Source organism: Bubalus kerabau, chromosome X (assembly GCF_029407905.1).
Source record: "Bubalus kerabau isolate K-KA32 ecotype Philippines breed swamp buffalo chromosome X, PCC_UOA_SB_1v2, whole genome shotgun sequence".
NCBI lineage: Eukaryota > Metazoa > Chordata > Mammalia > Artiodactyla > Bovidae > Bubalus > Bubalus kerabau.
This window is the reverse complement of record NC_073647.1, coordinates 121,661,930-121,676,694: the sequence shown is the minus strand read 5'-3', so window position 1 is coordinate 121,676,694 and position 14,765 is coordinate 121,661,930. Positions and strand designations below refer to the sequence as shown.

At 42.4% G+C, this 14,765-nt stretch overlaps 1 protein-coding gene across 6 annotated transcripts in view; it reads right to left on the bottom strand.

The window, feature by feature from the left end:
* The window catches only part of RPGR (retinitis pigmentosa GTPase regulator), a 69,905-nt gene extending 60,424 nt beyond the window's left edge, over window positions 1–9,481 (bottom strand). For 4 of the 6 annotated variants that reach the window (XM_055564195.1, XM_055564197.1, XM_055564196.1 and 1 more), the window contains exons 1-6: window positions 9,264–9,481; window positions 7,157–7,282; window positions 6,627–6,719; window positions 4,517–4,579; window positions 2,136–2,294; window positions 643–792 (exon numbers count right to left, since the gene is read on the bottom strand). In XM_055564195.1, coding sequence (XP_055420170.1) covers window positions 643–792; window positions 2,136–2,294; window positions 4,517–4,579; window positions 6,627–6,719; window positions 7,157–7,282; window positions 9,264–9,426 — 754 coding nt within the window. In that variant the 5' untranslated portion in view covers window positions 9,427–9,481. The remainder of the gene's footprint in view (window positions 1–642; window positions 793–2,135; window positions 2,295–4,516; window positions 4,580–6,626; window positions 6,720–7,156; window positions 7,283–9,263) is intronic. The other 2 variants (XM_055564194.1, XM_055564199.1) reach the window with 2 other exon arrangements.
* Window positions 9,482–14,765: the final 5,284 nt, after the last annotated feature.

Here is a 14,765-nt window from a genome sequence, read left to right as displayed (position 1 = left end):
TAAAAAACCCATCAATAGGATGGAAAACCAAGATCATTCTTTTGCTGTTACTACTAGGGTAGATGTAGCTATAATAGAGTCCAGCATTTAAAATATTTTAATTAAGGTAGAGAAGGTTGCCAATGAGGCCAGGAAAAGGAGAAATTGGGGATCCTGAGAAAAGTCCCACTGAAGGAAAGCATATCCCATACTGAACTCTCCTCCTTTTCCATCAAATCATCAATCCTATTTCTACAATGAAAACCTATGACTTATGTACTAAACTGATAAAAGCAAATTATCAGGACAAGATCAGAATTGGTCAGAGTACAGAATCAAGCAAATCCAGAGAAAAGAGGCTCATAGGTCTTGTTTTTAATGCCAAAGAAATTTGAGGACCAACATTTAGAAGGGTTTTTTATATATAAAAATATAGATCTAATTCATTAAAATCAGTTAACATGTCAGATAGTTTGAAATTATAAACACTCATTATTAAAATGAAGAAACACTGTGACCTAAAACAGACCAAAATAATTTCATTACATGGAGTACCATGGCGATAGTGCTATAGAAATATAGGATGTTATGTCATTTTATTATTAATTTAGTAATAACTTAGACATGGGAGATAACATAAGAAATTCAACTGTTCTGTCTTACTTGTTACAAAAGCTGAATGGTAATATCCGCAAGAGATCCAGGAGATAGGTTTTCCAATGGTCACTTGATGTGGGACACATATATTAGTTATATTTTGTAAACCAATTTGCCCTTCGGAATTGTCACCCCACATGAATAGCTCGCCATCCTCTATAGTTAAAACATGAAGAGGAAAAAACATTTTAAGAGGTAGCAGGGATAGCAAGTTATTATATTCCCAACAGAACATTTATTTTTTAATTTAGAAAAATGATGTATCTTGAAAGAAAAGCACTAAAGACATTTGTACCAGGAAACTACTTCATAGTACTATTTCTATTATGAAATGTTTCTATAATGATAAAGGATAGAGAATAACCTAAAGTATATCACTTTAGTCACGCCCATATTTCTACCTCAATAGCAAAGACAGAATGTCCTTTCCTATAATAACCTTTCCTTATTCTAAAGTCTCTAAGCAGAAGATGGTTCCCTCCTTTCAAGCAGTCTACCTGTAACTGAATTGAATGCTGGCAAGAGTCACACTGCGCATCTCCCAGACAAGGCCCAGGTCAGAAGGACTGGGACTACTTTGCTCTGAGAACACTGTGGGAATGACACTTTAGAGGAAGAAAAAAATTAAATAAATTTATTTTGCTAACTTTTTTTTTAAACAGTTGAAAATACATAATCTAACTTCAGAGACTAGGAGATACATTAGCGTACCTAAAATCTCAAAACCAGGCTAACTCCTGTGCTTTCTGATAAAGGCTGTGGTGTCAGGGGGAAAAAAACCCTAAGGGAAATATTCTAGAAAAGAATGAGCAAGACTTATGTACTTGTATCTTTTAATTAAAAGTTTTTAAATCTGAAGTGTTTCATGACAAAGCAAATAAAAGGAAATATGAAAATAAGAACCGAAAGGAGGAGGTCTAAATGCCAACGGTGTGGGCGAGAGAACTGAAGGGATGGACTGCAGATCCGACGCTGGCTCTCCTGGCCAGAGCGACAGCACACCTCACACCCCTCTCTAGACTGGAACAAAGACGCACACTGGCAGCTTCCTCAGTGGGACGTGTGCATCTTGGCTCCACATTTTAAAGAAAGTTCTCATATGGGCTTTTGATAGGCAGAGCAGAGCGATGCAATGACCATTACAGACTGTATTTTAGTAACATATATCCCACAGATTTCTGGGATGTTTCTGACAACAACTTCACTAAAGCTGAAATATAACTTTCAGAACATGCAATGAAGGTACTATTTAAGAATATCTAAAGAAACAGATGGGTAGTACAGCTTAGAAGTTACTTAACAACTACCTTCTAAATGTATGTAAGCATAAAGTTGTAATATTTGTCATGATTTTCAGTTCTACTTTAAATGTCTTCTGAAAACACATGGTCAATGAAAGAAAATGAAAAAGGATTGCTGTCTTCAGTTTACCGATTCTGTATATCCTGGTCTGAAAAAAAGGGCTATGTCCCAGTTTGAAATGGAAAAAAGAGTCTTACCAGTCAGTGCAGCTGAAGTGTTAGACCCAGCAGACAGTTGTTTAATCTTATGCTGGGATGTAAAGAAACTAATTAGATGGAAGGCACTTCTTTCATCAGTATCACCAAGTCCAAGCTGCCCTTCATTATTTCCTCCGGTGGCATATACTTGGCCTCCTCCTGCACATGGAAAAGACAACATCGGTATACCACAGTCATCATCTCTAGGAGACAGTCCAGTGTATACTAGATAGTCTCACTATTACTAGTGAAGAAATTTGAAAGCTGGCATTATCATACAATTTGGTGAACAGCTTCCTTTTGGTGACAAAAATACAGCAAAACAAGCAAGGCTCTACATTTCTGTGAGATTTTATAAATTATTCTAGGGTGTAAGTAGCAATCGAAATGCAGAACTATTAATTCAGAACAAAAAAGAGGAAAATAATTTCCAAATTAGTTTATAATTCAAATCAAAACTTTTTAAAAGAGATGTGGTTCATTAATTTTAACTTCCATACCATTAAGGCTAAGATATAATGCAACAATAAAATGAGGCAAATACAAGAAGAATCTAATTAGAAATGTGGAAACTCTATGTTGCAAAATTATTTTAATTTTCTATATTTAATTTTCTGCCTTCCTAAACAGGAAGGCAGTCCAGCATTGTGTCTAGGCAAGAGGACACAGAACCAGACTTCCTGGGTGCAAATTCTGGCTTGCCACTTATCAGCTGTGTAACTTTGGGCAAGCTATCCTTAACGTCTCAGTGTCTCGTTTTCCTCATCTGTAAAATAAGATAATAATAATGTCTACTTCATAGAGATGTTATGAAGACTAAATGAATTAACATTTATGAAATTCTTAGAATAGAATTTGGGACACTATCAGCACTGCATGCTGCTGCTAAGTCACTTGAGTCATGTTCGACTCTATGCGACCCCACATGAAGTTGAACCACACGATTTAAAACATATGGAGCATATCAGAGGTGGTGGAATGCTGAAGCAGTTCAGACAATGACACAAGGAAAAAGTTGAATAGTCACAAAAAGCTCTATGGAAGAAGGAAGACATACACTGGATCTTAAAATACAAATATCTGAATAAGAAAAAAAGAAGACACTTTAGCAAAGGGAAAGTGTTGAGTGAGGGCAGAGAGCTGAGGTGGGGGCTGAAGCAGTGAGAGCAGCCTGAAGACAGAAGAAGCTGTGTGTGGGGGATGGAGGTGGGAAAGACTGCTGGGTGGTCAGGGCCTGGATATCTAATTGCTCCAGCAGGATTTGTTGGAAGATTTCCTCAATTTCCTCATGGAATTGTCTTGGCACCTTTGTCAAATATTACTTGGGTGTAAACATGTGGCTTTATATCTGGACTCAACTCCATTAATCTTTGTCTATCTACTTACTAATAGCACACTGTCTTGATCATTGTACCTTTGTGTGTGTGTTAGTCGCTCAGTCATGTCTGACTCTCTGAGACCCCATGGACTGTAGCCCACCAGGCTCCACTGTCCATGGAATTCTCCAGGCAAGAATACTGGAGTGGGTTGCCATGCCCTTCTCCAATCCCTGGATCTTCCCAATCCAGGGACTGAACCCGGGTCTCCCACGCTGTAGGCAGATTCCTTACCGTCTGAGCCACCAGGGAAGCCCCACTGTAGCTTTACAGTAGGTCTTAAAATCAAGTAGTCCTCCATTCTGATCTTTTCAAAACTGTTTTGGCTATTCAAGGTCCTTGGCTTTTCCATATAAACTTTAGAATAACCTTGTGAATTTTCTACATACACACACTCATACACACACATGGCCTGTTTGGATTTTGATTGGAACTGTGCTAACTCACATCAAAAGCCTTTTAAGGGCTTCCACTCACCCTCTGAAAAGAAGAGGGAAGAGCAAGATCAGGAGCATGTGGCCCCTGAAGGTGTGCACACAGGTAAGGAGATGCTGTTCCTTGCCGTAATCCAAGAAAAGAAGCTTTTTCTTCATCCACTTAACATTTATCTGCATATTTTCATAGGCAAACAAGTGTACTATCCATTTACATTTTTAAAAAAATCCTCATCTTACTGTTACCAAGGTACCATTTCTATTAATTTTACAAAGTCACAAATGTTACTGGAGTAAGACCTCAGTCCTCATATTGGACAGGAAGTCATACAGATTGAATGAAGTGAAGTGAAGTGAAGTGAAGTGAAAGTTGCTCAGTTGTGTCCAACTCTTTGTGATCCCACGGACTATACACTCCATGGAATTCTCCAGACCAGAATACTGGAGTGGGTAGCCCTTCCCTTCTCCAGCAGATCTTCCCAACCCAGGGATCAAACCCAGGTCTCCTGCATTGCAGTTGGATTCTTTACCAGCTGAGTCACCAGGGAAGCCCACAGATTGAATACTATACCTGTTAAAATTAGGGTGTGGTTCCTTCCGCAAGCAACAAATTTCACTTTTTCCGGTTTTAAAGCTAAAAATATAAAAATATGACAAGTAAGATATTTTATGATTATATGGAAATGATAAATAATCCAGGTCAAATGACCAAGTTGTAGAACAGATTTAAACCCAGGCCTGTCTGACTTCTAAGTTGATTTTCATAACTAATAAATCAAAAGTTTTTGGAGGTAGTTGTGCATCATAATAACCAATGGTGTTCGGAAAAAAAAAATACAGATAGCTTAGCCTGACCCCTGGAGAATCTGAGTCAGTAGGTCTGAGGTAAGACCTAGGCATCTATATATTATTTAAAATTCCACAAGTAATTAGTATGTGCTGAGATCCACTGCATTGTTATGCTGTCTTTTCTCCAACCTGATCTATTCCCTAATTTGGCATTACCATCAAGTTTACTTTCTACCTCACACAACAAAACACTAAGTTCAACATTCATAGGCATTTGTTGTTGTTGTTTAGTCATATACCTACGGTAAAGTTCTTCATTCATTCATTTACATATTAAAAACCTTTACAGAACATCTCCTCAGTGCTCAGCATAGTGGCTGCAAAAATCACTAAGAGAGACTCCCTGGCTCAAAGATCTCATAGTCTAGACAATCTTGTTAGCTTGTCTATTAGATATTGGACTTCCCTGGTGGCTCAGATGGTAAAGAATGTGCCTTCAATGCAGGAGACCCAGGTTCGATCCCTGGTTGGGAAGATCCCCTGGAGAAGGAAATGGCAACTCACTCCAGTCTTCTTGCCTAGAAAATCCCATGGACAGAAGAGCCTGGTGGGCTACAGTCCAAGGGGTCACAAAGAGTCAGACACGACTGAGCAACTAACACGTTCACGTTCATTCAATTTTGAACAATAAGCATAGTAGGCACTGTAAATAAACCCAAGGGTTTAGTCACCTGTGCTCAATAAATATTTTTGACTTAGTGGAATACTTCAAAAGTTCCACAACAATATCTACAAATAGCATGTGTGTGTATGTGTGTGTTAGTTGCCCAATCGTGTCCGACTCTTTGCAACCCCACAGAACCCGCCAGGCTCCTCTGTCCATGGAATTCTCCAGGCAGGAATACTGGAATGGGTTGCTGTTCCCTTCTCCAGGGGATCTTCCTGACCCAGAGTTTGAACCTGGGTCTCCTGCATTGCAGGCAGATTCTTTACCATCTAAGCAACCACGGAAGCATGGATATGATAAATTACACTGAAATTCTGAGCTCAAATTAAAAATCTGGCTACAAAGATAAAGAATCCTATTCCTGTCATATCACAAAGAGTCTCTTATCACCCTTCAAGTATAGCTTATGTTCATGGGTTAAACCAAACAGAAGCTTTTGCACATAATGGCGAGAAAGCTTTGTAAAGGTATTATATTTTCTGGGACAATCCTGATTTGAAACATTTTGTCCCGTTATTCTTGTAAGAACACTGCTGCTGCTGCTAAGTCGCTCAGTCGTGTCAGACTCTATGAGACTCCATGGACTGCAGCCTTCCAGGCTCCTCCATCCATGGACTTTCCAGGCAAGAGTACTGGAGTGGGGTGCCATTGCCTTCTCCGTGTAAGAACACTAGTACTAATCAACTCCTAGGCCTGATGTTTTCTTCAGCACATCTGCTAACTACATACAGCAGGGTAAAGTGTGTTTTATAAAACCTGAAACTACACAGAACCATGATGTTCACAACTCTAATAACTGAGACAGAGCTCAAAACCCTATCATATTGTTTGTTCTCTATATATAGAATAACAGTAATATTTAAGTAGGTTTACAAAACAAGCAAAAAAAAAAAAACAAAAAACGATGTTCAAGTGCACAGTACTATAGAATCATTATTTCCTTTGTGGTCTCTGGGTTTAAAATCAATGCGATTTTTAAATCCTAACATATAGAAGTAGTTCTGAATATCACATGAAAAATAAAGTTAAATGTCAATAATATTCAAGTAAATCTCAGTGAATAAAGAACTAAAGGCTTTATTATTTATATTAAAGAATTACACAATCAACAGAAAAGTACTTTCTATAATTTAAGTATTTAAAGTGATAAGAAAAGACCCCAAACCTTTGACACATGTTGGCTTGTTAACAGCTGCTTTTGATCCTAATCCTAACTGTCCCCAGTTGTTACTGCCAAACATGAAAAGCTTATTATTTCCTGGTGGGAAAGAAACAGAAATAATAAACTGAAGCATCTTTAACATAATGTGAGATGAAGTCATCAGAAAACAATAAAAAAGCTGTACTTAAACAATGTTACCGGTTTTACAGGTTACCTTGCCCATCTACCTATAGCTACATACTGTTAGTTGTGAAGAGTTTCTAAGATTATACAGTAACAGTTTTTTGAGGTTATGAATATATTCAAATAGATTTATTCTAAGAAAGCAATATGCATAGAAAATCAGGTGTCAGTATACTAAGGGAACTTAAAAGTCTTCCCTGATAAATCAATTTGTCAAGAATTCTCTGGCAAAGTAAAAAAAAATAAAAACATTCACTTTCTGTATATCTTCAATATGTTTTGAACAACACATCTACAATACTTAGGATTCTCTAAGTATTACTATATTCATTTAAGATTTTAACACTAACCTGTAGTAATAGCAGTATGTTCATCTCCACATGAAAGAGATATAGGTATATCCTTTTTAAACCAGAATTTGCTGGGCATATTTTCAGCAAATTTAGTTTTTCCAAATGTAAACACAGCACCCGAATCTGCAAATAAATGAGACAAATATATGAGTTTTGATTTCACAAGCTTTATTGTTGCCTGTTAACTAAAATATTTTTCCAGTACTTTATCTGCTCCCCATGGCCTACATCCTCCTTCTTCCAACTTAACTCAGTTTAACTCCTCAGACTTCATTCTAGTTTTATTTATAAGATCTAATAAATCAAGTATATATTATCTGTTTACTGGTGTAAAGTAAGAAATATACTGTCACAATGACTAAGGAGTCCTGCTGCCACTAGGTAGACCATCTACTCCTTGGAGATAAGCTGATACCCTCGATGCCCCACTCACACTGGTGAACGTCGCATAGTCTAGCCTCTGACTGAAGGCTTTTCTCCACACACAGAAACAGGACAGCATTGAGTTTTATCAGTAACATCGTGAGGACGCAGGATGTTGAGATTTGGACATTCTTAAATGAAGTCACTAAATACTACCTGATAAGAGGAGTATTCACAAACTGGTTTACTCCAGTACCATTTTGAAGAGAGACCAAAAACTTCTATGAGATCCCAAAGCTATTAATATCTAAACACACACACAAAGACAAGATTCAGCTTTTGAGGAAACCTCAAGGAGGATGACCACACACAAAGAAACTAAACAGGTATCAGAAAGAAAGACATAGCAAACCTAAGTATTAATAAATACTAATGCTCAAGAGACTTGCCACTGTGGAAAAACCTTTTGAGAACTGTGAGGTGTGCAAGTTCAAACTGATAACGATAGATTTAGGAGGCCAGGTTCTAGAACAGGCTCTGAGTTTTTAATAGAATGAATAATTAAAACAGTTTTGTCCTGCTCTGGCTCCCCAAGAAGGCTTCCCCTGGCTACCCTCACCCCAAGCCAGGGGCCAGAGGCTCTGTGCTGGCCTGGTGGCATCTTCTGTCAATCAATACTGTCCTTTTGTTTAGTTTCTTGTATGTCTCACTACCTTGTGAACTCGAGGCAGGAACTGAATCATGTTTGAACCCAAGAGCCTGGCAGAAACAGAACGATTCTGCTCTTGTGTTTTTTTTTTCAAACTGTTGGTCGTGACCCATACAAGTGAAAGTCGCTCAGTGTTGTCCAACTGTTTGCCGACCCTATGGACTATACAGTCCATGGGATTCTCCAAGCCAGAACACTGAAGTGGGTAGACTTTCACTTCTCCAGGGGATCTTCCCAAGAATGGAACCCAGGTCTCCTGCATTGCGGGCGAATTCTTTACCAGCTGAGCCACAAGGGAGGCCCAAGAATACTAGAGTGGGTAGCCTAGCCCTTCTCCAGATCTTCCCAACCCCAGGAATCGAACCGGAGTCTCCTGCATTGCAGGCGGATTCTTTACCAACTGAGTTATGAGGAGTGGGTCAGCAAATCAACTTAGTGGGTCATAACTACCATTTAAAAAAAGTAAAGTATTACAGGAAAGATCCGAGCACATCCCAAGTAGCTAGAGTAAGTACTGCTTCATGAAACGTCTATTTCTGTTACACAGAACGTACGTGGTACCCAGTTACAACGCTAAAGGTTATTTCTGGAGCTCAGGGGTAAAGTCTCAAAAAACCACTCGCTAATGGCTCCCTCCTTTCTCCAACTTGTTTCCTCAACCTCTGTTACCGCACGTCCCCCGGTCAGCCACTCTTTACTGCGTTCAATACACAACCGTGTTCTGAGGACCTCGAACGAAGTACTTTGGGAGGTGAAAACTGCCCCTGCCTTCGAGAAACTCATCGAAAACTTATTTTAAAAGAATTAGAAGAAGAAAGACCGGCACCCCCTTTCCCCGTAGTTCCCCTCCTCTCCCTCCTTTCTTTCTCCTCTCAGTCAACCGCAAGGGTGCGGCCAGACTCTGACCGTAGTCGGGTGGCCGCGGCCCAGGCCTGTCCCCCGACGGGGCCGGCCCAGAGGCGGGGCCTGGCCGTCCGCCCGCCCGCTGACCCTCCCTCCCGGCCCGCCGCCACCGCCGCGGGCGCCACTCACCGGGCACCATCTCATCGGGTTCCCCCATGGTAATAGCGCTATAGAAAGCCTGCTCCTCGGCCAGAAAGTCGGCGGCGTCGACTCGGCTGGGCCTAAGGCAGTGCCTCAGCTCCGAAGCGGGCGCCCGGAGCCCCTTGGGCCCCCAAAGCCACTCTCCGGGCATCCGCTACTCCCGCGTTCCCGGAAGTCAACAAACGGCCGCTAGGGGCAACGGGGGCGGAGCGTTATGGCGCGAGGAGAGTGGGCGCCGGGGCGAGGGGAGGGCGGGCAGCCAACGCGGCGCAGGCGCAGACACAGTGGACGGTTAAGGTAGAGGCCGCGCGCCCTCTGGTGGCAGGAGCGGAGGTGTCGTCGCACCGCGAGGTAATCTGGAGAGATAGTGACCAGCGTCACAAATGTCACACCCCGTCTCAAGCTACGTGACACAGGCAAATGTCAACGCACAGCTGTGTTAATACTAGTACCTGTGACCATGTATAACTAAATGAGATAAGCACTATGCCCAACATCCTAAATCATATTTGTATCCCCGTCATCTACCCCCAAACCTGGTATATACTAGATGCTCATTAAATACATATTAGCTGAATGAGTCCTACTCCAGCCCTGCAAGCTGGTTTATGTTACCCCCGTTTAGAGATGTGAAGATTATACGGTGGGAGAACTGGGGTCCAGTTTAGCTAGTCCTGCTGGTCATCTCAACACCTCCTCCACCCCACACCCCTTCACACACACACAGAAGGCTGAGGTTTCCTGAAATCTACAACTGACTTGAACTTGCACAAAGAGATTCACCCACACTAGAACACCACTATTCTAGTATTAGCCAGATATGTTAACATTTTTCTCCAGTATCTCCTGTGAAGGAGAAATGTTGCCAGTCGTATTAACAAACAAAGGATGGCCATCAAGCCATCAGGCACTTACCAGAGCCCCCAGTGGTAAGCCCTGAGGAAATTTAGGATAGAGACAAAGGAGCTGCCCAGAGCTAAGCACCCCTCCACTGCAGCCACCCCCAAAGGTGCACCCTGAGGGGCCTCAGGATGGGGAAGAACAGGATATTGGCGCTAGAGAGCTAAGGTGCATATCAAAGGAATGATTTCCCTGAGTACAGATTCCTGCATCTACCCAAACATAGAAGAGAGCTAAATTTGTAAACTTGGGTTTCCCAGGTTGGCTCTAGTGGTAAAGAACCCACCTGCCAATGTGCAGGTTCCATCCCTGGGTAGAATCCCCCTGGAGGAGGAAATGGCAACCTGCTCCAGCATTCTTGCCTGGAGAATCCCATGGACAGAGAAGCCTGGTGGGTTACAGTCCGTGGGGCTGCAGAGAGTCGGACATGACTGAGGGGCTACGGGGGCAGAGCCCCCTTAATCAAGCACACACACATATTAATTTGAGCTATCTAACAGTAAACTTTTGACTATCTGGTTTTTGTTATAAAACTCCTATATAATCCTGGCTCCTCCCTTACCTCTTTGGAACAGTCCCTCAGAGTTGAGAAGCTGTCTTCTGGGCTTAAGTCCTCAGGTTTGTCCACCAAATAAAGCCTAATTTTTAACTTTTAGGCATGAGCTCTAAAATCAGACAAAGTTGGATTCAAGGATCCTGGACTTCCTGTGTGTACTAGAGTACTGACCTTCTCAAGGAGTTTGCCTGAGTTTTCTAGAGTTTGTAGATTAGGAGGGGAGATTAAACTATCCAATATATAAATAATTGTTTACTTACAAAGCAAAGTGGGGGTTACTAAGAAAGTATTTAAACCAGGAGCACTGACCTGGAGTAAGAGGTTAAGAAAAACTTACCTGAAGAAAGGACATTGAATCTAAGAACTGAGGAAGGAGAAGCTGGGAGGGGTGAGAGAGCTCCGGAGCAAAGAGTAAATTAGCTACAAAGATGTATAAGGAGCTTGGCTGTTTCCAGGAGCTCAAAGAGGTGACACTGGCCCATGGCAAACTGGCAGGATCTTGGGCCTGTTGCAAATCTGAGATTTTATCCTTAGGATAATGGGAAGGCACTGAGGGTTTGTAAACAGTGAATTGATGGAATCAGGTATATATATTCCTGCAATCACCCTACCTGGCTGCTTTGTAGAATATAATTTGGAGCAGGGAGGAGGATTTGGAGCTATTGCAGAAATTTAGATACTCGTCATGCAGCCTTGAAATACAGCACATTGGCACCTGAGAGGAGCAGACAGGTTCAAAAATATTTTAAGAAGGAGAATCAACAGGAAATGGTGTCTGACTATTGACTCCTAGGCAGGCCAGGGGCTCTTACAGCAACAGCAAAAAAAAGGGCCCAAAATTATTTTGGAAAGGATCTGATATTCTGTTTTAAAAGCATCAGAATAGTCCCTGTGGGAAAAGCAGAATTTAAAAGACCTACTTTAGTTATGATATGCTTTAGTTTGTTTTTTTATTTCAATATAGAGTTAAGCACATTTTTGTGCTGAACCCTCCCAAAAGGATTGATGCAACACTATTCCCAAGTTCCAACATAAGCAAATAGGCAGAGGATGGTACCATTTACTGAGATGGGGAACTCAGAGGATGGAGCAGGAGGGGTTGAAGTTAAGTAAGCAGAGGCTGTTCCCAGGTGGCTCAGTGGTAAAGAATCCACCTTCCGATGCAGGAGACACGGTTCGATCCCTGGGTTGGGAAGATCCCCTGGAGGAGGAAATGGGAACCCACTCCCATGGACAGAGGAGCCTGGCAGGTTACAATCCACGGGGCCACAAGAGTCAGACATGACTGAGGGACTGAACATGCACGCACTGAAGCAAACAGGAGAGAAGTTGATGGTCCAGCCTTTCCCATACTAAGACGTCAAAGTGGAAGCAGGGAACTGAGCAGGCAATTGGTAAGCAGAAACTCCAGGTGGAGTCACCCACTTGAGGGATGCCTGGGTCGACATAGTGATAGCAGCCTTAGCAAAGACTGCTAGGTGAAAGACTGAAAAGTGACTACAGGGTGAGAAGAAAAGAGAGGCTAAGATGAGTTGTGACAAAGGCTAAAATTTAATCACCCAGCACCCAATGATGAAGCTGCAAAGGAGACAGGGACCAGAGAGGAAGAGCCTACAGCATGAGGTTTCATCAGGAGGCTATGGATAATCTTGTCACGTGATGCTGAGAAATGATGTAAGGTGAAAAGTGTCCACTGAATTTAGCCACACGGAGATCATCATTGGTGTTGAAAGTAGCTGTTTGGTAGAGCGATGGCAGAAGAATGGTACCGTAGTAGTTGGAGAAGGGGGACACTGAGGGAAGGAAGGGAGGGTGAACACTTTTGAGACAGGAGAGAGAGATGGGACAGGAGAGGAGGAAATGAGGTGGATGGTAGGCTTTTATGAAGATTGGAGAGACCTGGGAATGCTGAGGGACAAACTGAACAGAAGTGGGGAAAACCAGATTCAGGAGAGTGAAGGAATAATCACTAATGGAAGGGAGGAAGAGACGGCATCCAGATCTCACGTGGAGGGACTGCCTTACTGAGAAGGAGACACTACTTCCAGCATAACAAGAGGAAAGGAAGAACACATCCTTCACAATATACTACAGCTACACATAAAGCTACCATCCCTTGGTGGCTCAGATGGTAAAGAATATGCCTGCAGTGCAGGAGACCCAGCTTCAATCCCTGGGTCTGGAAGATCCCCTGGCAAAAGGAATGACAACCCACTCCAGTATTCTTGCCTGATTTGGGCTTCTCAGGTGGCTCAGTGTTAACGAATCCACTTGCAATGCAGGAGACATGGGTTTGATCCCTGGGGCAGGAAGATCCCCTGAAAAATGAAATGGCAACCCACTCCAGTATTCTTGCCTGAGAAATCTCGTGGACAGAGGAGCCTGGTGGGCTATAGTCCATGGGGATGCAAAAGAGACATGATTTAGCAGCTAAACAATAACAGCCCATATATCTATATCTACACAGCAGTGATATCAAATACTATTGATACACATGATATAGATATCTCTCATATAGGATAATACTATGGTCTATCTCAGAAAGTTGTTATGGGGTACCGGGTAGTACTTACTGCTTGGTGTCTGGCATAGAGTACCATGCAACAGTATTAAGGCAGTCTGCTATGCTCTCACTGCATCAGTCAGTGTAACTCAGGCTATGCTGCAGTGCGACCACCACCCACATCTCAGTGGCTTAACACAAACAAAACAGTTTCGCCTTCTTACCACCCATTGGCCAGATCCCGTATTCTGTGCTCCTGAACACTGCATGGTGGTGGGGAACTGTGGGAGCACTTCTGACATTGAATGAATAGGAAATACCTCTGCCACATCCCTGTAGCAAGATGTTTTCAACCTGTGGAGTCACCTGCTTCATGTTGCAGGAGACAAGGAGTTTGAAAGTAAAATTTCATGACTCCCCACTGCAGTCATGTGCTCTTTGGTGCCCCCTTCATACATGGCCAACCACTCATACATGCTGTGCTATGCTGTGCTTAGTCGCTCAGTCGTGTCTGACTCTTTTTGACCCCATGGACTGTAGCCCGCCAGGCTCCTCTGTCTATGGGGATTCTCCAGGCCAGAATACTGGAGTGGTTACCATGCCCTTCTCCAGGAGATCTTCCCAACTCAGGGATAGAACCCAGGTCTTCTGCACTGTAGGCAGATTCTTCACTGTCTGAGCCACCAGGGAAGCCCAAGAATACTGGAGTGGGTAGCCTATCCCTTCTCCAGGGGAATTGCCCGACCCAAGAATCAAACCAGGTCTCCTGCATTGCAGGCAGATTCTTTATCAGCTGAGCTACCTGGAAAGCCCAACCACTCATATGCTCCTTAGCAAATCACGCTGATATATACACGTCATCACACATCTGATAATAGGTACAACTCTTGGCAAATTCCCCTGTTAATTCTTGCTGTGACTCATTTCTGGAGCATTTTGTGTCAACTAAAAATAGACACATTTATGAACAAGGAAGACATTTGATGGATTATACATCCTAACTAGTTCCTTCCTTGACAGCATTCAACAAAACTTCCAAAGCCTGCATTTTAAATGTTATCACAACTCGGCTACTATCACTGCTTATTTCTCTCTTTGGAATCAGATAAACAGGTGTGTCTCCACTATGAAATCCTATAAACATGTGAATTTACAAATCAGATTCTAACAGCTTCTTTGATTTCTGAAATTTTGTAGTGTCCTTGGTAGCTCAGATGGTAAAAAATCCATTTACAATGCAGGAGACCTGAGTGTGATCCCTGGGTCAGGCCCCTGGAGAAGGGAATGACAATCCACTCCAGAATTCTTGCCTGGAGAATCCCCATGGACAGAGGAGCCTGGTGGGCTACAGTCCATGGGGTTGCAAAGAGTCAGACACTACTGAGAGACTAAGCGCACACACACACACACACACACACACACACACTCCAAGATATATGAATTGAGGACATACAGGTCCAAGGCAGGACTTTTATTTATAAAGAAGAAAGAGAAAGGTGGGGATTACTGGGCTATTACCCCAGGTAAGAAA